General features: G+C 41.2%; 1 protein-coding gene across 1 annotated transcript in view; it reads left to right on the top strand.

The window, feature by feature from the left end:
- Wnt2 (Wnt family member 2) overlaps nt 1-25,515 on the top strand; it is a 45,555-nt gene that overhangs the window by 15,395 nt on the left and 4,645 nt on the right. Inside the window, exon 4 of the mRNA XM_046422536.2 lies at nt 9,728-9,992. Within this exon, the coding sequence (XP_046278492.1) occupies nt 9,728-9,992 (265 nt within the window). The remainder of the gene's footprint in view (nt 1-9,727; nt 9,993-25,515) is intronic.

Here is a 25,515-nt window from a genome sequence, read left to right as displayed (position 1 = left end):
TATTATACTTTGATAGTAATCTGGGGCAGAGAAATAGAAAATAGAATTATTCCACACAATAAATTCATTTCCTTCTTCCATAGATTTAAAACAACAATAACTTCCAGACTTCTGTCTCTGTGGTATGGGATAGTAATATCTAGAAGTTTTTTTTAAGGACTTTAAAAAGTTTTTTTTTTAAGTTTTTTAAATTCTAACTGTAGAAAATAAGCTCTGCAGATCAAAAGATTAAAATTCTCAAAATCAAAAACTTAAACAATCTGCTAGGATTTTAACATCAATAGAATTATGAGCCTATGGAAGAGTTTTTATTGAGAAAGGTTATACATAAAATTAAAATGGTTACTATGATGCTAGCCACAAAATGAAACCACTGTCCTTAGAAGTCATTAAATTAATTTTTTTTAAAGTGGTCATATCAAATGAGCATGTATGTGTTGACAGGATGTCACAATGTAGAAATTAGATGGGATTCAGGCATATAATGAAGGGATGGGTTGATTAAAAATTGTGCTTCCATATATGTGTGTATAGAAATGACACACTGAAGCCCATTAATTTGTACAAATAATATGCATTAATAAATAAATAAAAGAATTATGCTAGCCAGTTTGGTGATATGAAGAGCCAATGAGGACTTTGAGGGTTAAAGAGAGAAGTATAAGAAAAGTCTGAATGGAATCTTAATGCAACCTGCATTAATAGTTGAAGAAGAGCCAGGCATGGTGGTGCACACCTGTAATCTCAGTGGCTCGGGAGGCTGAGGCAGGAGGATCATGAGTTCAAAGCCAGCCTCAGCAAAAGTGAGGCACTAAGCAACTCAGTAAGACCCTGTCTCTAAATAAAATACAAAATATGGGGTGTGGCTCAGTGGTTGAGGGCCCCTGAGTTCAATCCCCGGTTCCCCATCCCCTAAAAAAAAAAAAAAAAGAGTTACAGAAGGATGCAGAACAAGAGACTTTTTAGAAAAGATTTCAGGAAGCAACATAGAAATCAGGACATAACTGTGCAGCGGGCTCTGCCCTAAGATTCTGAATGAAGCTTTCAGCCTTGCACGTACTGGAGAGAGAAAGCATTGTAATTGATTTTTTGGTGTTCTTTCTCTTTCTATTGTAAAAGCAGGTAGTTGCACATAGCAACCAGAGTAACAAATTGAGCAGTGCAGACAGGTATATCATGAAATGGGAACATTTTCTCCCCTCATAATCATCTCCTTCCAGAACGTCTCAAAGTGCAAACTGACTGAGGCTGTGGGCTAGACATATACACAGTTCCATCTCTCAAACCTCATTAAAATGATAGAAATGGGATAAAAATGGTTTAGATCAACAATGGAGAGAATGGTCAAAAAAATGAAAGAGCTCAACAAATTTCTAATACATGGAAAGCAAATGAAATTGTAAATGATAAAGAAGGATGGAGAAGTCACAGTCTAGAAGAATAAAAGCAGATGGGGAAAATCAGATGGGGCAGTAGTCACGGTGGGAGCCAAGAGGCCCTGAGAAAAATTCAGATATGCCTAAGTACCAGAGAGAAGCACAGACCTGAAAATTGAGATTAAATGAAAAATCCATAGATGAAATCAGGTGCCCCATCTCCTCCCTTCTGCCCGTGAACAGAACTCCTAGAAATCTGGCTCATGTGTGTGTGTGTGTGTGTGTGTGTGTGTGTGTGTGTGTGTCTGTATTACTGGGTAATGAACACAGGGGTACAACCACTGAGATACATCTCTAACCCTTTTTATTTTTAAGACAGGACCTAAGTTGCTGAGGCTGATTTTGAACTTGTGATCCTCCTGTCTCAGCCTCCTGAGTTGCTGGGATTACAGAAGTGGACTACATCTGGCCTAGCAAATCTGGCATTTTATCTCCCAGGCATGCTGTCTTTAAAATACCTCAATGTAGGGCCATGTATAGTGGTGCATACTGTAATTCCCAGCAACTAGGGAGGCTGAAGGAAGAGGATCACAAGTTTGAGGCTGGCATTAGCAATTCATCTCCTGTCATAAAATAAAAAATCAAAAAGAGATGTAGCTCAGTGGTTAAGTGCCCTTGGGTTCAATCCCTGGTATCAAAAAAAAGGTGGGGGGGGGCAAACCACAATACAACAAAATAGCTCCAGAGAAAACCAAATAAATCTCTCAAAAGTAAAACAAATATTTAAAAGAGTTTAAGGAGCTCCATAAACAACTCCCCCCATTTCTCACCTGAGTTTGAAACCAAGTACAAGAAAGTGGACAGATAGATGGCATGAACATGAGTTTCCCTACTCATTAAAAAATTGCACCAGAAGATGTGGCTTCAGCTTACAATGCTTCCTGGCTCCCACCAGAGCAAGGCTGACTCACATCCCTGTCATAGGCTGGGCACTGGAATCCCTGCAGGGGGCATGATGGTGGGAGCTGATCCCAACTCATCTTCTCTATAGGCTGGCAGGTCCCCAAAGAGCAGGAACCTGGATTCACATGCCTTACTCCTTCCTCTAAACTCACTAGCTGGACAAGTCACTTCTCCTCTGGGGAGAAGTGAGTAAGGGGGTGGAGAGAGCTGGAAATGTTGCTCTGGTGGAATTACTTCCTCAAGAGGCCAGAAAGAAAGTACTGGAAAAAATATGAGAAAAATTAAAAGAGAAATAGAGGATCAATTCAGAAGGCTTGACAAGTAACTAATTAGAAGGTCATAAAGAAAGACTTTTAAAAAGTGAAGGTGAGGAAAATACTAAAGAGAATGACTCCATGTTAATGGACCCGATAGTCCAGAATGAATAGCCCTGCTGAGTGTTAGGCAGGATTAATGGGAAAATAAAAAATTCCTGAGGTGTGATATTTCAGAACATGAAGAATAAAGGAAAGACTCCAGAAACTTTCATGGGGTTGGAGGGTAGGCAGATGCAAAGTGAAATGAAAACAAAAACAAATCTATTTTCAAAGAATCAACCAGACGTCACATTTCCCACCTGCAACACTAGAGGCCAAAGCCTTCCAAGTCTTGAGGGAAAATTATTTTTAATTCAGAATTCGATGTCCAGCCAAGCTAGTTAATCAAGTGTGAAGGCTGAATGAAGAGATCTTAGACATGAAAGATTCCAGAAAATGTGTCCACCACGTAACTTGAAGGAGTTACTCAAGAATGTGCTGGAGCAAATGGAAATAATCAACCAAAATGCAGAAAACATGACATCCAGGACAGAGGGTGTCCAGTGATTTGGGGTCTCAGCCTCGGAGACTGTGTAGGTTGAAACAAGAGAATGAAGGATTGCGGAGTACCCTGGTAAATAAGGAGAAGAGATGGAGTACGTGGAATGATTGTGGGATGGAAAACATGAGTCTATAGTCAATACAACTGGTAGCAAGTAAGACTAGAAAACTCCAAATTCCACTCCAAGAACATCTTTCATTGACAGGTTGTGATATTGGATTAGAGATAATAAAATGCAGTCCTGACACAATACTATACTTGGCAGAGCAGTTAACAATATAGTCATCCTTCAATAACTATGGGAGATGGATTTCTGGATCCCCTGTGGATGCTCAATCCAAGCATGCTTAAATTCCTTATATAAAATGGTACAGTATTTGCATATCCTATATATATCTTCCCACATACTTTAAATCATTGCTAGATTACTTCCAATACCTAATAAAATGTCAATTATATGCAAATAGTTGTTATATTAGTGAATAATGACAAGAAAAATTCTGGACATGTTCAGTATAGACACAAACATCATCGGCCTAACTACATAGTACACAAACAAGAAGTGCTCAAACAATGTTCCCACAGTGAGTGCTGGAGAGAGACTGAAGATGTGTGAGACCACTGTGGGATGTGTCTACACATTTCTTCATTCCCCTGGGTTCAGCATAATGCTCTGAATATGCAAATTCAAATTTTGCTTTTTGAAACTTTCTGGTATTTTTTCCCAAATATTTTCAACCTGCAGTTAGTTAATCCATAAATATGGAGGGTCTGCTGAATCATATAGATGTTACTGTTTTCCAGTTTTATAATCAACATCTAGAGATATTATAGGAGACTTAAGTATAGTTACAGAACAGAGGTTCCCTGCTTCTCGCACTCATTCTTTTATTGCCTAATAAAATGTCACCAGCCCCTCCATTGGTGGCTGTGAGTGGGAAGCTCCCACAAACCCTTACCTATTGCCTCCAGAGACTTCATGGTATCCCCCACACTGCAGCCTGCTTCTTTGCTGTGGCTCACCAACCCATCCATCCATCCATCAGTACTTACTTTGTACCCTCCCTGACCACCACCCATCTTTCATTCTCCCTACAATCTCTGCATTGTGGCACATCTTTCTTGGAGGTTCAGACATATTTGAAGCTTAGGTTAGGAAACAACTTCTAATTCAGTATCCAGTTTTCCCTGCTCCTGGATACATAGTGCCAGCCCCTGTCACAGGCCTTTCTCATTGCTCTAGCCTTCCCCAGGCCCTCAGAGTCCTGCCATGGTTCAGGGTTTCTTACCTTCTCTCCCAGCGTCCTGGGTTGTGACACAGTCAGGGCTGCAGATTAGAATCACCAGAGTATCTGCAGGTACTCTCCAGACCTGGGCCCCACGCTACCCAAGGTTCTGATTTACTCAATCTGTAGAGGGGCTGGAAATGATCCCCAGGTGATTTTTATGTGTAGCCAGGAATGCAAACCACTGCTCTGCTCTCTCCAGTTACCAGGGAACTGTCCTCAAATTCATGTAACTTTATTATGTGGAGTTCCCTCTCTTTCCAAATCATGCAGTCTCTCCTACAGCAGCCAGATTGTCAAAGAACTTTTCCCCTTCCTCTGTGTAGTCACACACAAATGCAGATCTTTAAAAAGTAGATAATACCACATATATTCTACATTTAGGTTTTATAACTTGAGTTCCTTCATACCTAGAAGACTGATCTATCTCATTATACAAAGACCATGTAATACTCCATTATTATGAAGCATATACCATAATTTACTTAGCCATTTTCCTATTGATGTATCCTATCTCATATCTCATATCTCATATTTCCTATCTATCTCATATGTCAAATTATCTCATATTTTGCTATTGCTAATTATGCTGCAGTGAACATCCATATTGATGTGTATCCTTTGATATCTGTGCATGTATTTTCAGAGTATAGTTACTGGATCAAAGTTGTGTACATTTAAAATTTGGACAGGTGGGCCAGGTAGCTCAGTTGTAGAGCACTTGCATAGCATGTATAAGATTCTAGGTTTAATCCCAAAAATTAAAAAAAAAAAAGAAAAAGAAGAAAAACAGATGGACATATTGCAAAACTGCTCTTATTTAGATGATGTATCAATGTATTATCCCACCAACAGTTTGTTAAAGTATATCTTTCCCCAGACTCTTACCCCATCAAATATTATTAATCATGTTTTACTATTTGCTAATTTGGTAGGCAAAATTAAAATAACAATGTTGTATAACAGTTTTCATTTCTGTGATTACCAGTGAATTGAACATATTTTTGTTAGTACTTTGTATTGTGAATTACCTGTCCAATGAATTTTTGATGACTATTAACTTGGAAAATACAATGTAATGTACTCCTACTTTCCTGTTTCTCCTCCTACCACCATTATAACAGGCCTATCATATAATCCAGTCAATTCTTATTTCAAGAATAGAGGAAAGCATATTACATATAATTCAAAATTACAGAAAATCCCAATGTGATTTATATTAGGATTTTAAATGTGTTTTTAGAAATATAGATCTGGGAGTGAAGCATATCTGATTCACATCCTAGTCTTGCTTCTTTCTAGCTGACTCTAGGGATTTTACCTTCCTCCCTAAGCCATGATTTTCCTAACTGTAGAACGGGAATAATAACTTACTTTGCCTAATTGTTATAATGTGTGTACCCCCTTCAGGTGTGGACACTGGCACACAGGTAGTTGATAAATGGTTGCTATTGTAATATTGTTATAATGTTGGAATATTGGAATTCAATATTCATTAATTAGGAATCCTCATTGTGAGGTTCTTGGTCCCATATCTTACCCTTATCTCAACTACTCTGAAGCAGGACACCTAGATTTAGATCCCTTTCTCTCTGCTTCTCTGATTGAGCAGAGTTTTGTTCTCTTCAAGGCTAAGGGTTTTCATTTCAAGTCTGCAAATCAGTAAATAGAAGAGATGGGGGTAGCCTCTGATGTGACTGAGCACTGAACTGGCTATGTTAACAGTGTGGGCTGGAGATGTGACAAACCTATTTAGAGAAGTCATGACTCTCCCACAGGGTTAATTATCAGATAAAGCCCATCACTAATCCACAATCAAGAACTGATCTTGATACCAGGTGGAATACATTCAGTGCAAAGTTTCACACTTCAGTAACAAGGAAAACTGATTATCCTGTTATAAGAAGTTTGGAGGTAGGGCAGTTCCCAGCTGGAAACTGCTCCTTGAAAACATCCTCCAGAACCCAGTTCCTGACATCTTTCAAGACAGCATCTGCAGCTTATGGCCTCATCTTGCATTGACTGTCTTCATGTCCCAAGGAGGCTACCTCAAAGAACCACATTAAGAGACAGAAAAAATGCTTTTTCCCCTTTCTTTCTTACAAATTCCCTTAAGATTTCTTATGATATCATATTGGCCCAAATTGAATCATTGAATTTCCCATGCTGAGAAAAATCAGTGGCACGACAGTGAAATGATTTAGGCCACCCTGAACAGAAAGAGACCATCTCTGGAATACATGGCTGCCTGATACCTGAACAAAACTGTTAGTAAGAAGGGAGGAGATGATGGTTGCACAGATGACCAACAGAGCCTGGCACTGCCATGTGGGTTCCTAAGGCTTTATAAGGTGGACTTTGAGTATTTTGAGTTAATATGCAAATCCTTCAATTAATCATATAAAAATCAGCTTTGAAGTTTGCCATCTAGAAATTTAGTGTTACAAGGGGAGGGCAGTCATATTTCCTGTCATTCTTAAAAGCAGGAGTATGACTTAGGAGTCAAGAACCTCATTTTCTAGGAATGCACTTAGAATAAGCATAGATGGAGTCAACTCCAAAGCACTTGGCATGGAGTGGGTTTTGGGTGGTGCTATTCCAGGTCTTAGGAGGGAAGCTCCTGGGAAGAGGGGGCCCACGTGGGGCAGAATGAGAAGCCAGGAGGGCATTCCCAGGGTGTGTGTGTGCCTGAAGTATGCTGTCCAGGTCATCTGGTGAGCCTCATGCCAAATGCCTGGAATATAAAGATATGAGGAGAAGGACATGTGGGGGAGTGTAATTCCAGAGGAATTTCCCTCTGAGATACCCTTTAAAGACACTACATCTTTGTAACATGGAAAGCCAAGCTGGTGGAGTTCTTCCTGCTTATATCTCAGCTCTCAGGTGTAAGAGTACCACAGTCTATAGTAAGAGGCAAAGCTGGAAACACCGTGTGAATGCCAAGGCCCACCTGGGAAGAGTGATCACATCATTCACAGATGAACAGCCTGGGTCCATTGAGGTGTCTGGCCTGTAATTACTCCACCAGCTCTTGAGTGTTTCAGATACATCTCCAGGCACATGAACAAACTGGAACTAACTTCCTGGAATGAATAGCATCCATGCACACCTGGTGGTTGTACTGTAGCCTTGTCAGAAGCTGAGTTTGCAGAAGAGCAAAATGAAGTCATGCATTAGGCCAAATTACCTGGAGCAAGGCTATCAGTGAATGGCAGCCTGGAATATTGAGGGGGGTGGTGGGCAGTGGGGCATAAGTGAGCATGTGAGCTGCAGGGACTTTCACATGGGCTATATGCTAGAGCCACCCCTCTCATACCCCATACCTGGCCAATTATATTAAAATCTTAGGGAGAGGACAAAGAATGGTTGAATCTTCTGCTTGAGTTTAGGAATATTTACCTTAAGAGTTTGTTCAGACTAGCATTTTGGAGAATACCTTCAGAGAAATTTCTGCTTCACTTGCCTATGCCCTCATCCCCCATATCCCTGGCTCAGGGATGCAAATTGCTCAGTGGGCAGGCTTCTCCTTTGTTCTGTTACTAAACAAAGACCAAAGCCACAGTCTGGAGAAATCTCCAGGACCAGGGGTCTCCCCCAAAGCCCTTCTTTGCATCCTCTGTCTTTGGTCACAATTCCTAATCAGCAGTTTAATATTAATAGCTGTTTGAATGGTTAGTATTATAATAACTTGGGAAACATAAATTGGACAAGAGATCAGTGGTAACTAATGGGGGAGGAAAAGAATATCAATTTCAAGGTAGTAAGTTCTATGAAAAAGAGAACAAGAGGAGTTTTTAATCAGAAAGCATGTTCTTCAAAAACATTTTGAAGAAATTCATATTTGCATGTACTATGAATTTGGGAGACTTCGGAATCAGGATTTGCATCCAGCCATTCCACATCCCAGCACTAGAGCTTGGGCAATCATATTCCCTCCCTGATCCCTGGTTTTCTCATCTGTAAAATGGGAAGAGCAGTCTCAGGGCTCTTTTGATCATGGGTGCTGATACTCTCTTCATTTAGGTGAGCCAAGGACAGGGCAGGACAACTCTGACCAAATGGCTCTGGGGATGGTGCAGTGCTGCCAACTCATCCTGAGACCAAAGCAGAAACTTTCCTGGATAATGCTGGGGCCCACTCACCCCTCCCCTCATACCTCACACCCACAGAAAAGGGGCCTTCATTTTAGGAGCCAGCCAAGATGGACTTGTCCCAATTTTCATTGCTTCCTCGTTAGGGAAAAATAGAGCAACCTCATCCCATGGTCTGAGCTGAATCACTTGGCGAGAGTTGAGGGATAATCTTCTTCATTTAATGTCAGCCCCAGTGCAGCCTGGCTCTGCCCTTTATTAACTATTTGCCTTCAGACAAGAGCTTTCTCCCTTCTTTCTTGTTCCTCCTCTGCAAAATGAAAATGTTAATATGGGACTGTCCTGACACCCAAGGTCATTGAGATAGAGTGTGTTCTGCATTGTCACGGTGCCTGGAACACAAAGCACTCCATAAGTAGTAATGGTTATTATTATTATTGGGTTCTTGAAAGATGCAGACTTACAATTTCTTGACTAATTGGAGTACAGCTTGAGCATCCCTCATTTGAAAATCTGAAACTTGAAATACACCAAAATCTGAAACATTTTGAGCACTGATGTGACACCATGAATGGCAAAGTCTACACCTGACCAAATAGGACACAGTCAAACCACAGGTACACTAAAATATTATATAAAGCCCCCTTAAGCTATGTGTATAAGGTGTATATGAACATAAATGAATTTCATGTTTAGACTTGGGTCTATCCCCAAATATCTCATTATCTATCTGCAGATATTTCAAAATCTGAAAAAAAATGAATCCAAAATTCAGAATTTTTCTGATCCCAAGCATTTTGGATAAGGGATATTTACTTAATGGTAAAGGTATACATTTTAAAATAATAAAGCTACATTTATTTAGAAAATATTCTAATTCATTCCTGCACTCTTTAAACTGGTCACATACTCTATTAAATAGTGAACTTTTTTGTTACACTGATAGCCAGTACGATTAACATCTGAATCTTCCCTTCCCCTCCCTACCCACCACCCCTGCCTGCTGCAGTCAGCACAGTGACAAGTGATACTCCAACATCTCCCAGTCATGAGCCCCAGGATCCAGCTCAGTTGCTTCCTGGTTGCTTGGAGATAGGAAAGCTGTGGCTCCCTTGAGGCCTCCTCCTTGAACCTGCCCCTGTCTCTCTGGCAGGCTGTGAAGCGGTTCCTGAAACAGGAGTGCAAATGTCATGGTGTGAGTGGCTCATGCACCCTGAGGACATGCTGGCTGGCCATGGCCGACTTCAGGAAGACAGGCGATTATCTCTGGAGGAAGTACAATGGAGCCATCCAGGTCGTCATGAACCAAGATGGCACTGGTTTCACTGTGGCTAACAAAAGGTTCAAGAAACCGACGAAAAATGACCTCGTGTATTTTGAGAATTCTCCGGACTACTGTATCAGGGACCGAGAGGCAGGTAAGTTCAAAAGAACTTTTTCAACCATCTATATTTTTAGTCTTGACATTTCAGCCTGCTGCCTTTAGGTTCTAAGTTCATATTCTTTATAATTCCTATTGAAAATGCACAGAAAGCTTTCCCAGGCGACTCGAGAAACATGTCAATAATGTGCAGATTCTGGAGAAATGAGAACCCAACAAGAATGTACATGGCAAAAAGTCAAAATATGCAGATTAGCAAAATTTTCCAGCCTGGGCAAAATTCTAGTTAGTAGACTAAGACACCCTGTGTGTAGTACCCAGCATCTTTCATGTGATCCTCAAGCTTCAAGGAGGAAAGTTTTGCAAAGAATCTCTCCTCCCTGCTTACCACTCCCACCTCTATCACTATGGAAAAGGGCTTTAAATTTAGCCTCTTTTGAAGTTTGGCCTATTTAACATTCCCTTGCTCTTTTCAATATACTTAGAAGTTGCTAGTAAGAATTTATTCACATCTCTTGGCCATAAATGGTCAGTATGTAAGGGCTGTGTAAGAGTCACCTCATTTATTAAAGCCATACCCTTTCTAAAGGATGGCACCTTCTCCATCTTGAACTCACTCAGAGTGGGCTCTGTTAGCTTCAACATCACAGCTGTCCCCACCTGTCTGGTTATATACATGTGCATTCTCCACCTCTCACTCCCTGGTCAACACTGAACTCCAGGCTTAGCACCTTCTTTGCAAAGAGTTCAGAGCAAAATAAGATTGAGTCAAAGAAGGAGGTGATGGGAGTCCACAGCCCACTTTGGCTTAGTTAATTTCTTGGTAGAAAACAAGGTATTTCAATATCAGGAAAAAAAATCCTCTGAATTCTTAGATTGCTTTTCATTCCAAAATAATTGCAACAGAAGCAATAAGAAAGCACAGGTGGCAGCTGGCTCCTAAAGTTAGATTGGCCAAGAGGCAAGATTTCCTGGGAATACATAAAAAAGCTTTCGCCTCTTTCTTGCCCTAGAGTGATTGAATTTTTTTCAGATTGTGAGCTACTTCTCTATAGCATGGGAGCAGGTTTGTACATGCAGCCTATGGATTAATGACTGTTGAACACAGGGACCAGATGCTATGCCCCACCGCATTCCAGACCTATAACAAGTCATCCTACCTGTCAGGCCAAACTTTCAGCCAAATCACTATGAAACCTATGCTTTTAATCAGAATTGTCCTCAGGGTCTGCCTGTAACTAGGTGTTTAACCTCTGCTTCCTTGAACAGGACATGAGAATGACAGTATCTTGATAATTTTAGTTCCTATGACTTGAATACTGTGTGCTGATTACTGGGTTAAGATCAATGTATGCATGGTCCTATTGAATCTGTGGAGCAGCCCTGTGACATCAGCACATTGGAACTTGTTACTGGAAAAAAAAAATGGATAAAAAGAGGGACACTCCTAGATAGTCAACACCAACCAAGAAATTCACAACTTAATTTTTTAAGTCAGATAAGCAGTCCTAGATATCATCGAGCCCATTGTACCGATAAGAAAAGTGAATGACATGCTCACAATCTCATGGATAGGAGAGGACAGATGTCTGGCCCCAGGCTGTGCTTTGACCCTGAAACCACATATGTTCCTCACCTATCTTCCATGCAGAAAGACTTTTCAAAGCAAAAAAAATCTCATGTTGAATAACAGAGGACATGCCTGCTTCCAACATATCTTTTCTGGTTTTTTGGATTGAAGTTGTACTTGATGAATATTTGTTTACTGGATATTCAGTGAAATAAGGGTGAAATAAGGGCCAGACTTTTCTTTGTCCCACAGAGGTGATTCTGCATCTAATCCTTACTACCTTTTCAAATTACTAAATTATTCTTGCATACTTTGCTCTTTCTATTCCCTACATTAAAATAAATTCTGTTTCTTGGTCTTAAAACAGCAGACATGTCTGTAATACCCACCACATGCCGCTCTCACAGGGTGTCTGTAATGTTTTGTTATTATCCCATTTTATGGGAGAGGAAACTGAAGCTCCAAGAGACTAAGAATTTTGCCTAATGACTTGTAGTTAGTAAAAGGCTGAACAGGGACTGTCAGTCTGTCCTTTCTACCATTTTACTCTGCCTTCAGCCACATCAGGCACAGAATACATAGTTGCAGGGGCTTTCCGAGGAAAGCTACGTAATTTATTAACTCTTTTATTTTTATTCTATCTTAGACACATTTTTAGCTTCTTTGACTTGAAAAGAAGTGAATTTTTTTAGTTTTTGGTTGGTGTTATAACTAGGAGCCACCCTGTTTTCCTCCTCTTCTCCCGCCTCCTTCTTTTCCTCATTTTCTTCATATCCTTAATTAACCAGCTCCAATATACTGGAGATCAGATCTCCAGGAAGATTCCTAGATTATTTGTAAATTATCTGAACTAAAATCAATTAATACCTTCCTCAGCAGAGGGCAAGAAAAAGTTATCCATGTAAACCTTGCGATGTTTCTTTTTCATTCTGTTGACTACAGATGATAGTTCTAGTAAAAAGATGATTCAGAATGTTTCATATCATGTAGGCAAGAGTCCAGTTTGTTAAAATAATATTTTTTCTATCATTCACATTTGGAGTCCTATACACGTAGCCACAGGTAAGAGATGCTGATGTTCTCTGAGAAAGCCTCAACTCATTTGTCTGCTCAGGGGATGGTGTTTGGTTGTGTGACTGATGGCCTTCTAAAGATGAGGCTTCACTCTGGCTAGGACAAACTTCTGTGGTCAACACAGCTGGTCAACACAGTTCTAGAAGTTTTTGGTATGGAATCATCCTGAAGTACCTTCTAACCTCTGTGTGTTAGGGCATAGAGATGTGACAGAGAATTGTAAGACCTGGTTCTAACTCACAGTGGCTGTGGGAGCCTTTTCTTTCTGTGAAATGAAGGTGTTGGGTCAGTGCTGACGACTGGTCAGTCTACATTAAGGAACCACCCAGCTTATGTGAGCATGTTGAGAAGCACACACTGGGGGCCCCTCTGCCTGCACTAGAATCGCATTAGGAAGAATCTGTTTTCTAGTAAATGGAACTTTCCCATGTTCAAAATGGGTTACATTATGAGTTGTCAGGCTCAAAAACAGGTCAAATATTTGCAGTAAAATTTAACCTCAAGTAATATCCAATTTCTTTTTTAAATTTTATTTTTTAACTATCATTTATTTTCCCTTCCCTACATTTTATCTCATACTATCCATTCTACTTTGTTGTTTTGTTTTGTTTCTTTTTAAATCATTCACATTTAATATCCAACTTCTTGAGCTCCTTCCACTTGCCCGCACTAGAAGCATAGTGGTGGTGAGCAGGTTGAATATCATCAAGTCATCTGTATTTGGAACTGATTGGTCTTACTCCTTGCTTCCTGCTCAAGTCACTCATGGGCAGACATGAGTCAGCTTGCTTTGTCAATTAGATCTGTGCTGTGGCTAAAGTGGATAAAGTCTTCAGATTTAGTCTACTATTTTCCATAATTAGGGTCTCTTGAAAGACTCATGAATCAGGGTCTGTTCCTGAGATTCTCCATGCTTTTCATATTTAAGCACATCTGAGTTTGAAAAATCAATGATTTAGACAGTGCATGATCCTGGTTTGCCTGTAAGTATTAGGGGAGAAGTCCAGTAAAACATTCTATTTTCTTGGAGTACCCATCTCTTAAAAGGGGGGATTTTTTTTCTTTATTTGAAGAGCTCTAAATAAACATCAGCCCCAAAATACCCCTGCCTTGGCTCACCCAGCATAAGAGGGTCATTCTTTTGCATTTGTGCCCTCCATGTTCAGAAAACCTCTTACACTGCAAGTAATTCATTAAAATGATTTTGGCCATCGAAGCATTCACTGGAATTAGCTTGACGTCCTGAAATGATGATACCAAGACTACAGAGAAGCATCACAGAGTGGAGACCCTGGGGTGTTTGTGGTATGCCCAGACTTCACTGGGATCCATGCTGGGAGCATGGGTTAATTCCCACTCAGAGGCAGGCCTGCATGACACACCTTACATGCATCTCCCTGACTCCTCACAGCACTCTCCTCCATTTCCAGAGAAGGAAAATGAGTCTCCAAGAAGTTATTTCACTTGCCCAAGATCATGTGGCCTGTAAGTGATGAACAAACAAAATACATAAAAATCAAAACAAAAATCCATACCTTTCTTGTTATACCATGTACCTTCAGAAATGTGGGTGGTGGTAGGTGGGAGCAGGGGTCCTCCTTAATAAAGAAGCATCTTGAGGACATAGGAATTTAATGAGGAGAGGTGCCCATAAAGTGATGAGGTCAACAGGGACCAGAATTAAGCACCCAGGTTGCCTTGAAATTTTTTTCAATTAGAAACCCTTTAAGTTTTTAACATCATTAGTGTCTTTAACTGTTCCTAAATAAGAGTAAGCCAAAATAAACAAATAAATAAATACCAAAGAACATATTATTGTGGCAATAATAATAAGCCATTTCCCCCTAGTCTTCAATTGAAAAAAGTGAAGGTTCTGATGGTCAACTATAAATATTCCTTCATGTAGCCCAGATTTGAAGAGTGGGAAACACCAAGTGTCGTGCATGTGACATTTTGCAGGCCAAACTGGAGGCCAGGTCTGGGAAGCAGGGCTTTCTGGGAGGAGTGTAGTTATCTACTCTGGTTATTGCCCCAGGCATCTGTAAATCAAAGAAACCCTTCAGTTAGAGATAGGTGCATCTCTAAGTAAGGAATGCTACTATCCACTCACAGAAAGCATCTGTACCTAATCACAGGCCACTTTCACTGTTTATGATGTAAAACCCTGACCTGGGTCAGAGGTCACCCTGAGGTCTCCTCTCCAACTATAGGAAACAAGCAGTCCTCCACTTCTTCTCCAGTCAAGTTCAAAAACACATGGAACTCAGCAGGTGTGCAACTTGTTGCCTGCTGAAAACCTGATACCTGGCTGACAGCTGCAGGCTGCGGATGGTGTAAGCTCTCAAGTATCAATGTTTTTCCTACATAAATTATATTTGGCAAACAGAACTCAAAACCCATGAGAACCCAGTCCCAATCATGGTGTTCAGAGATTGGTGTTCTTCACATGCCTTGTGGTGCAGCCTGGTTTGCAAAAAAACTTGTCAATGCAGATTGTGGCCCATGAGCTGATTTAAAAGCAAGAGAACAACGTGTTAGTCCATGGGTAGACCCTACTTACATAGTAATATTTTCAATTTGCACCACTCCATCATGGATCCCTCTTCACTGAATACATATTTATTGAGATTCTTCTATGTGCCAGACACAGAAGCCCCAGAAATGCAAAGAGGGGGAAGGCAGGATTGATCCTTACCCTCATGGCTTCATTGCTCTCATGGCTCTTATAGACAAGCCAGGCAGCAACCAGGCAAGGGGACACATTCTGGATGGTAAGGAATCCTCAAGCTTGGATAGAAAGGGTTGTTTCTTAGGCTTCAGTCCTTGATTCGTTACTCTGCACAAGGTCTCACCTTGGAGTTGCCATTTGGCAACATAGAAATTAAGTTATTCATCTCTTTCTGATTTAAAACTTACAGAAATCATTGAGTTGATATCTGAAAGGCACCAAGACAGATCCAAAGAGAACTTGATGAAAAATATTTTGATGAAGCTCATAAGTCATTATTTTCATAGGTAATTTTTGATTGTTATTTAGTTAATACTAAACACTGTACATCCTCTTTTCAAACTCCTAAGTGCCTACAATATAATTATTCTTTCCCTCCTTAAAACGCTATTTTCTTGACTTTAATAACACCACACTCTTCTGATTTTCCTCCATCCCCAATAACTAGCCTTCCTCAATCTCAGTGTCTAATTTCTTCTTTTATACATCTACAGTTGGCAAATTTTACAAAGCTCAGTCTAAACACTCTTTCTTTGTGTGTACCTTCTTTTCTTAATTTATTTTTATTCTAATTTATTATATATGACAGCAGAATGTATTACAATTCATATTAAACATATAGAAAACATTTTTTATATCTCTGGTTCTATACAAAGTTTATTCACACCATTCATGTCTTTATACACATACGTAGGGTAATGATATCTGTCTCATTCCAACATCTTTTCTACCTCCAACCCCCTCTTTCCCTTCCCACCCCTTTGCCCTATCTAGAGTTCATCTAATACTCCCATGCTTCCTCTCCCAACCCCACTATGAATCAGCCTCTTTATATCAGAGAAAACAAACATTCAGCATTTGTTTTTTGGGGATTAGTAACTTCACTTATCATTATATTCTCCAACTCCATCCATTTACCTGCAGATGCCATGATTTTATTCTCTTTTATTGCTGAGTAATATTCCATTGTGTATGTATACCACATTTTCTTTATCCATTCATCTACTGAAGGACATCTAGTTTGGTTCCACAGTTTAGCTATTGTGAATTGTGCTGCTATAAACAGTGATGTGGCTGCATCACTATAATATGCTCATTTATTGATTATTGATTTTAATTCTTGCACTTTAGGAGTCTTATTAAGGAAGTTGGGGCCTAAACCAACATGATAGAGTTTGGGGCCTACTCTTTCATGTGGCCTTCTCTATTCCTGTTGCTATCCCTGTCCTCATCTGTGTCCGGTAGCCTCACCCTGTATCCGTTCCCTCATCTGCAGCTTAAATTTCTCACACTTACATCAATTGGCTTCTGTTCAAAACTGAACTCCTGATTTGCCCAATTTTTGAAACTTATTTTCCCCTAGTCTTTCCCTTCTCAGGAAATGGCAATACCATCTACTCTGGTGGTCAAGTCACAAACCTGCAGGTTATTAGTTAAAGCCCCTTCTCTCTTTCCTCCATCACCAAATCTATCATGAGGACCTCTTAAAATGAATGCAGATTCCATCCTCTTCTCCATCTTCATGCCATCCCCTTGGCCAAAACAGAGCTCAAGCTCTGTTCTTTCATTCACAGCATGTGCCACAGTGTTTAGTTAATTAGTTACCTCTCTGTTCCACTGGACTCCAGTGGGGATTCCACGATGACAGGAACTCTGTCTTATTCACTGAATCTCCATTACCTAGCATTGAATTGAAGGAATGGAAGTTATAAACAACATAGAATATTTCAACTAGATTACCCGGATTCTTAGGTATATTGGTGCAGCTTCATAGCCTAAAGATGGCTTGGTTTCTTTATAGGGAATTACAAAGCATGTCTTCTCATCACCTGATTACCTTTTCACACACAAATTTATAAAACTTCTCATTTACGTGAAAGTGTTAAATGAAAAATTTCCCTCATATTGAAGTGCATTAGTATGGCATTGATAGAGCTTCAGATATTGCTTGCTAGCCATTTCCCTGGTTGAGAAAAAAGGTCCCAAGTAAACACAGTAGCAAACTGTGCCTACTGCTTTTAGTGGCCATCAGATACTCAGTTAATTTACCCTTCATTTACTACTGTCATTGGGATTGCTGGGTAGTTCATCTGATTTTATTGTTAACATAAGCAAAAAGAGTTTTTATGTCCATGCCATTTTATGTTATGAGGAGGATCTATAGAACTGTGTTCTTTTTCAAAATATAAATACTTAGAAGAATTATTCTAAGTATATGCTAAAATATACCTTAATTTGAATTGACAGTAGCAATCAGATTAAATTTGGGAAAACTGAAAAAAAGTAACTTTTAAAAAAATGAAGAGTTCATTTTCTTATTTCTAACCCTTTGACCTAATTTTACTACTAACAATCAAGAATTTACCAAATAGATGTGGTTTGGGGATGGAAGGGTTAGGAAACAACTAATTTCTAATTACCATATTAATGTGTTACAAACAAATGGATGATATTAAAGTATATTAAATAATTAATTTGATTACTTCATTTAAACTTTCCCCACAAAATTAATTTTTCACTTGTAAATCTCTTCTTTAAACTTAGGTAAATTTTACTATATTAGGGAAAGAGTCCAGCATTATGGATAAGGAGACTGTGTTGCTACAAATTGCTAACTATTGCTGTTTCTGCTGATTAGTAATAGGGTAGCCATGGACAAATTAACTTCTCTGTGTCTCTTAAGATAAAGTACTTTATCTAGTGGTTTTTAAGGTTCTTATGATTCAATAACTAAATGAATTTTAATTCATTATACTCTGCTTACAATAATAGAACCTTAACTTGATGCCACAAACTCCCTTAAGTTATCATTCTGAATTTCTATCATTTAAAAACATGTGCCACATTTCTTTTATGTGTTCTCTATCTACTCAGAGCAGTCATTTGAAGAGACAAGGTTTAACTGTTCTGCTTCCACCAGGTGCCTGAGGACTGGGCGATCACTCTCTGGAGAAGGGTACCCTCCCCTCCCTGGGCCAAAGGGAAGCCTGTTCTAGAGTTCTTAAGGAATTGTTTTTAGTTTAATAAATCAGCAAATATTTGTTGATAACCTGAGCATTATGCAGGATATAGAAGAAAGGATAAGATCCAGCTCTTGTTCTTGGGCAAACAAGATGCATGAGAAATAACCAAACATTTCAAGCCAATACTTGAGCCCAGTTGCAGGACACGGGCTTGAAGCAGAGGTGCCCTGTGGAAGACACTCCAGTAGGCCCGAATCTTGAAGCATAGGAAGACTTTCCGTGGAAAGGAGGGTAAGGAAAGCCAACATAGGAAATGAGAGTAACTCTTAAGGAGAAAGTCTTCATGGTTCCTTCAGTGGGACAGTGAGGAGATGGCCTGCTTAGAGGGTACAGGTAGGATAGAAAATAACTGTGGGTAGGGTGGGAATGCCAGATATGGAAAGCCTCACAAAGTCCTGCCATAGCATTAATTCCATTAAAAGATGTGCTAATTTAATGGGACAAGGTTTTCCTGTGCCAAACTTTTTCACATCATGAAAATCTTGAATAAAATCATCTGAGATAAGTGCAGATATCGTCTTGCCCAAGTAGCGTTAGCTGTGGAATCCTTAACGTGAGGAAGGGCAAACCTTGCAAGTAGATGAATGTGCGGTCTCTAACATTTGCTCAGTAACATTCCTTTGTTCCCTCAATAAATCTGTGTCATTACTGACAATGTGTAAGTCAACCAGAGGAGAAACAGCCTATTGGATGACAGGCTTAAGTGAATCTTGCTTTATGCCCTAATGGTCAACATATGGGCCTCTGTCAGCCTGAGTGGCAGGAATTTCCAAAGACATGGGCCTATCCAGAGAGAGAGAACACACACTAGAGCGCCCTTCCTCCAGGTCCCAGAGGTATGGGTCTGGGAACTATTAGCCAAAGCCCTCTGTTCCTCCTCTGCTGTCAGGAAGATGCATGTTGGTGGAGACAGAAATGTTTTTACACTGGGAACCCTGACTCCATTATTAATTTTATAGCTCTGGGGACGGTATGCTCGATTCTGTAAAGCTCCCTCGGCACTGCCTCACCAAAGTATGTTATGTGGTCCCTAACACATGTGATTTAGAAACTCAGACTCTTCTTCTCTTTCCCCTGGTGCCTATGTGAGCTCTTGAGTGAGTTGGGATGGGGACAGTATAGATGGGGAGGAGAAACATATATTTGGCCAGAAGCAGCTCCTTCCCCCAGCTGAGGCACTGGCAGACCTTCCAGAGTCCGCCTGGACCTGCACACTGAGTTTAGGTAGAAGATCTCAGTAATTGTTTGGGGTAAAGATGACAAGAGGGCAGTCTTTGTGTCTGGGGGTTGGGCTCTGTCCTGGGCCAGTCTCCAATGGGGGCATACTTCATAGCCAAAGCAATGGGATAGCATGGTACAATGCACCTCACACATGCAAATGCTCCAGACACTTTGGACCTCTACTTGTAAACAAAGAGGGAAAAACTGGTGGACAAAGGGAAATAGAGGGCAGAGAATTTGAAAGAAGGAGAATGAAGGAAGATAAGGGGGCAGAAAGGAAACGGTGAACTTCTATCCTACTCATTTTTGAAAATATGAAAACTTGCCCTTATAGGTTTAAGGCAGTTAGGTATAGCTGGGTTTCTATCCTCTGTGATTCCCATCATGGCCCAAATAGGGGAGTGAGTGACTCATTAAATATATGTTCATATATTATTGGGGGGGGGATATCTAAAATTTTATATGTCCCAAACAAGTAGGCACATCATAAAACTCAGTGGCTCTCTTTCACCAAACACACATACACACACACACACACACACACAATTTTGATTCTGATCTTTTATTTTAAGCATAATGGTGAAGCTCTCTGACAGGAGGTTGGTAAGACAGTGTAGACCTGCTGCTCTCAATAATAATGAGTCTTTGTTATGATTCCATTAAAGGAAACCAGTACAAGCAAATTTTATATAGATTCTGCACTCTAAAAATGCTCTTTTCAGAGTTTTGATGAAATGGATCTATGTTCTGCTAAAATGGCAGCAAGCATCCGAACTGCCCTTCTGCCCTATAGTTTGTCATTAGATCTAATAAGATCCATATCCCAAAGCAGGGCCAATTTGCAGTCTATAGCCAGGCATCCTCTCCTACTTCATAGACACCCTCCCCCTCCGCCTCAGCCCATTCCCTGGTATCCTGATACCTCAGGGGGGCCCATTAAGACTCCAGGCTGCGACTTCACCCTTTTTCCCACATCAGGGGCTCTCACTCCTCAAAAATCCTCTCTCATCTTGCTTCTCCTGGGCCCTCATTACACCCTGTGTGGGCAGCCAGCAGAGAGTGGCATGTCCAGATTCCCTGTGTTTCTCTGCATTTTCTAGCCGAGCACTGAACTACTGAGACATTTCATTGCCAGCCTTTGTTTCCTTTACTGAAACCACTTTTAACTTCAACCATGCCAGTGGTTATTGCTGTGTCTGCTCCTCTCTGAGTTCTGATGGTGTTGAGGTCACTTCACTGAGCAATCTCTCTGTTTAGAGTCCAGACCAATTTCGTGCATTTAGGGAACCCATGAGCATTACACAAGACTGAGTGAGCACACCACTCAGACCTTGTTAGCCTTTGAGCCACTGTGGACTCAGGAACAAGACCCTGGAATCTCTTATCCCCCTAAGCCTCACAGCCCCAAAGGGGATAAATATTCTAACATATAGTAATATATTCATGCTTTGATATTGTAGGTCAGTGGAAGTGAAGAATGTTTACTGGTGGGCAAGGTTTATGAACAAAACACAAAAAGTTAGAAATTTAGAATCACCTCTGTTACGCCAAGCAAAAGTCCTTTCTCACCTGTTGGGGCTCCCTCAAACCTATGATTTCAATTACCACTTCTAGATAAAAGTTTCCAAATCCACATCTCTATCCCAACCTCCCTCTTGAGTCCCAGACAGGGTTTTCAGTCATTTCTACCTGATAACCCACAGCCACGGCAATCTCAACATGCTGAAAATTTAAGCTCCTTATCTTTGCTCAAAGTTTGTTCCTTCCAGGCATTTCTCACCTTAGGGAATCCCCAGCATCAATATAGTCACCCAAGAAAGAACCTTAAAGTCACTCCTGATGCCTCTATCCCCCCATCCATCTGTTAGTCACCATGTCTTGTTGGTCCTGCCTCCTCAACTTCTGTTGTTCACTAACCTCTCCCATTGCACCACCACCCTCTCAAGCCAGCCTGCCTCGAGTCCCCCCAGAGCACTTGGTGGGTCCCTGCCCTGAGTCTGACCTGTTTCATGTCACTCAACCCCAGAACATTGATGATCCTTCTGAAACATGAATCATACAGTGTTGCCCTTTTTTTCAACACTATAATCATATAGTGTTGAAACCCTCAATAGAATTCCTTTGCCCTAGCCAGGCACAGTGCTACATGCCTGTAATCCCAGAGGCTGGGGAGGCTGAGGCAGGAGGATCATGAGTTCAAAGCCAGCCTCAGCAAAAGCAAGGTGCTAAGCAACTCAGTGAGACCCTGTCTTTAAATAAAATACAAAACAGGGCTGGGGATGTGACTCAGTGGTTGAGTGCCCTGAGTTCAATTCCCAGTAACCACTGCCTCCTACCCCGCCAAAAAAAGAATTCCTTTGCCCTCAGGTTGAAGTTTAAACCCTTTCTGACATTACTCAAAGCCATTCACGGTAAGCCTCTTCTCACCTCTCCAACCTCAACTCTTGATTCTCTCCCCTTATGCCATATTCTGGTCTGGGGAATACCTCTCTCCTCATTTGTTTCGGAGAGCTTTCCTGGCCTTGGCACATGTGGCCCTCCTCCTCCTCTCCACCGCCACCACCTTCTTGTTATTGAAATAGACCACACATGCAGGGATGTGCACATGCCGCACATACACATTTTCTCAAATGAACATACCCACGAACCTGTGCCCATGGGAATCAAGGAACAGAAGAGGCTCGGCATTCGAGAAGCCTCCCTCATCCTCCTTTTCTCTCTACCCTCCGAGAAATCACTAGCCTGACTTTGAATATCATTGACCAGTTTTCCCCATTTTTGTTCTTCATGTGCAAACCTAGTCTAAAATGAAAACCTTGTGTTCGATGTCTGTTGCTGTGTCACAGACTATGAAGGAACGTTATGGCCTGAACCAACCTTGAATCCTCAGCTTGGGCCTCAGCAGTGCTTGCAGCTGTGCCCTTTTTCATCCACTTCATTATCAAGTTTCTTGAACACTTGGCTCATAGGCTCTGCCCTCATGTCCTCTCCTCCCATTCGCTCTTCTACCACAACATTGTCTGGATCATCCACTGAAACTGTTCTCATCATATGGCACCAGTCATCTCTTGCTGTGGAGCCAGTTTCCAGTATTCCTATTTGACACCTCTACCTCCCCACCCCAAAATTCGGTAAATCACCAAGTTCTGGTGCTTCACCCTGTGGCCTGTCGGGTACTGGTCTACTTCTGTCCACACTCATTGTTTTTTGCCTAGACTGTGACCCAGCCTCAAGGTTTACCTCCCTGCCCCCAGCCATGCTTCCAGACTTACCATTCTGGTATGTTTTCCCTTAATTAAAAGTCTGGCCTAGCTTACCACCCACCAAGGAGTGAAGTACAAGCTGTAGCCAGGCATGAGCTTGCTGATGCTCTAGTCTCCTTTTCTATGCTTTTTGCCTAAGAGTCATCCTGTTCCTTAGCACACTCATGAACTTGCCCTTGAATCTGCACTCTTGAGAGCTTGTCCTTGGAATTTCCTCTAGGACATTCTCTCTTATTCTGGGATGCCTTTTACCTTGTTTATTCCCTGCAAATCTTATCCTCTGCATCCTGTCTCTAATGCCACCTTTTCTGTAAAACCAAGCAGTTGAGGACCCTTTTTCTGGTCCTGTCTTCTACTATTAATACCAAAAATATAATTATTATAATATGGTTGGCCCATGGCCCCTTGAACATATGTTTTTTGGGGAAGCTAACAGTGCCTAACACATAATAGGTACTCAATAAACACTTGCTAAGTGATTGGATGGTTAACATTTATAGAGCACTTATGCCACACGCTTTCACACATTATCTTATTCCGTCCCCACACAAGCCTTTTGAGGAAGGAACTGCTTTTATCCCAGTTTTGCATGAGAGGAAACTGAAGCTTAATGAGATTAAGTAACTTGTCCACGATCACACAATATACGCATATCAGCTCTATGACTGAACTCTGAATTGTCCATGCTCTAAATAACCTCACTGTACCGTCTTTGAGCTTTGTCTGCTGTGCTACTTTGCACATGACTCTACTGTGGTTTTCAGTAGGCCCTGAGCAAATGAAACAATTTTCCAAACGTAGTGGAAGCATCTCTTCCCACACATTTATCTTGCGCTGTGTTTTGAATCCCCTGAATATAAGAACTCGGTCCTATTTATTTTATTCCCTCCCTCCCCGCAAAACCCCAGGCAGCCAACACAGCATCTTACACATGTTTGTGTTCACTAAATGTTTATTGAATGCAATAATGGGTGTGCTGTTAAGAGGCAGCATTTGGCAGCGAGTCCTTTTTGCACAATCAGTGATTTTGAGGATCATCCTGATGGTTGTCCCCCAATCCAGGCCCAGCTGCTGCTGCTTCTAACCCTTTGCTTCTTCAGCATGATGTAGGCTTGGGGCCACCCCTGGCTGACCCACCCTCCACCCTGGCTCCGGCCCTCTGCCATCCTTCCTGTCCTCATGAAATTCCTCTGCCTGTCTTCCTGCTCTCGGCGGCTGATCAGGCAGAGTTGTTCTGCCCCCACCCCTGCTCTTCTTGACCCCACGCCCTGCTTGAACCCTACAGCTTCCCTGGTCACTCTGAACAGGCAAGGCAACATGACATTTATGTAGATAATTCTAACACAGAGCAGTTTGAGATAAACAGAGTGTCACGAGGCATTGTACAAATTGTGAAAAGGGAGACATTCCTGGTTCAGTGATGGAGCAACTGAACACAAGCTAAATCACCATGTTTTCCATCCTGATATAAGGGTTTTTCCCCCCCAATAAGGAGTTTGGCTTCTCTAGTTTGTCAATTATTTATTATTGTTGATTGCAAGTAATAGAAATGGGAGCAGTTTAAGCTAAAAGGGAACAATTATTAGAAGAATACAGTCTCTAGGAACTCAAAGGTTGGAGACCAGCCAGGCCTCCAGGAGAAATGGAAGCAGAACCAGAAAATAGTCTAGCGTCAGGCAGTATTCTCTTTCCCTGTCCCATCTTTGCTATCTCTGTGTATTCACTTCATTCCTGTCTTTCTCTGGATCTCTGCTAGTCCACAGACCTCATCACAGAACATGATTGCCATGGAGGTAGTGACTATCAAAATCACACAGCCCCATGGAAATCTGCCTGATTAGCTGCACACAAGTCAGGTACGCACCCTTGGTCCACTCATCCAGTGCCAGTGAGGAGGGTAATGTTCAACATGGCTGCCGGGGTGCTGAGCTCCGTGAAAGAAATGGAAAGGGTCATTATTAGCTGAGAAAACTCTCCCAAAATGTCCACTAAACTTGGTTCTGCTGTTTGATAATGCTATTGTAAAAGACTTATGTGTGTTTCCCCAGAAATAGAGCGAATTAAGAGGCTTTCTGTCTTTTTCATTCTTTTTCAGAAAGCGAATACATATAGATTACCATTTAGCAAACATTTCCCTGATTAGCAAAGATGACTTTCCACTTGTAATTCCTAACAGGTTTTTAATGCAGGTTCTGTTCTGTGAAGGCCATGAATCGTGGCCTCAACAGGTACCTCCCACATGTCTCTGTAGCCTGCTTGATTGCCTAGGATGGGGGAGATAAACCAGGCAGGGCTGGTCCCTCCCTCCCCAGGGTTTCACACAAATGATGTCTACTTCTCCCCACCAGCAACCAGAGTTCCAGTTTTTTTCTAATAAGCTTTTAGTGTAAGCAGGTCTGGGGAGGTGGATTTTCCTCCCTTTGTGGATTCTATACCCCTACAAATTTGGAAAGAACTAACCTTGGTCACTGCTTCTTTTAATATGGTTTGAGGTTGGGAGAGAGGGAATCAGGATCTGGCTTTGCCCACCCAATGATGCTTTTACCCAAGGCCAGGTAAAACTACTCTGAAATTCAGAGCTGAATTCAGGTTGCCCAAGGCAAACCCAAAGTTTCATGACCCTCCTTCCTGAATTCTGTCCTCCTGGCCCCTGCAAGCTCCCTGCAGCTTCTGGAAATGAT

Source organism: Marmota monax, unplaced genomic scaffold (genome assembly GCF_021218885.2).
Source record: "Marmota monax isolate L192 unplaced genomic scaffold, Marmota_monax_Labrador192_F-V1.1 WCK01_AAM20220418_F8-fsc00027, whole genome shotgun sequence".
Classification (NCBI taxonomy): Eukaryota; Metazoa; Chordata; class Mammalia; order Rodentia; family Sciuridae; genus Marmota; species Marmota monax.
This window is presented reverse-complemented; position numbering and strand designations above follow the sequence as displayed.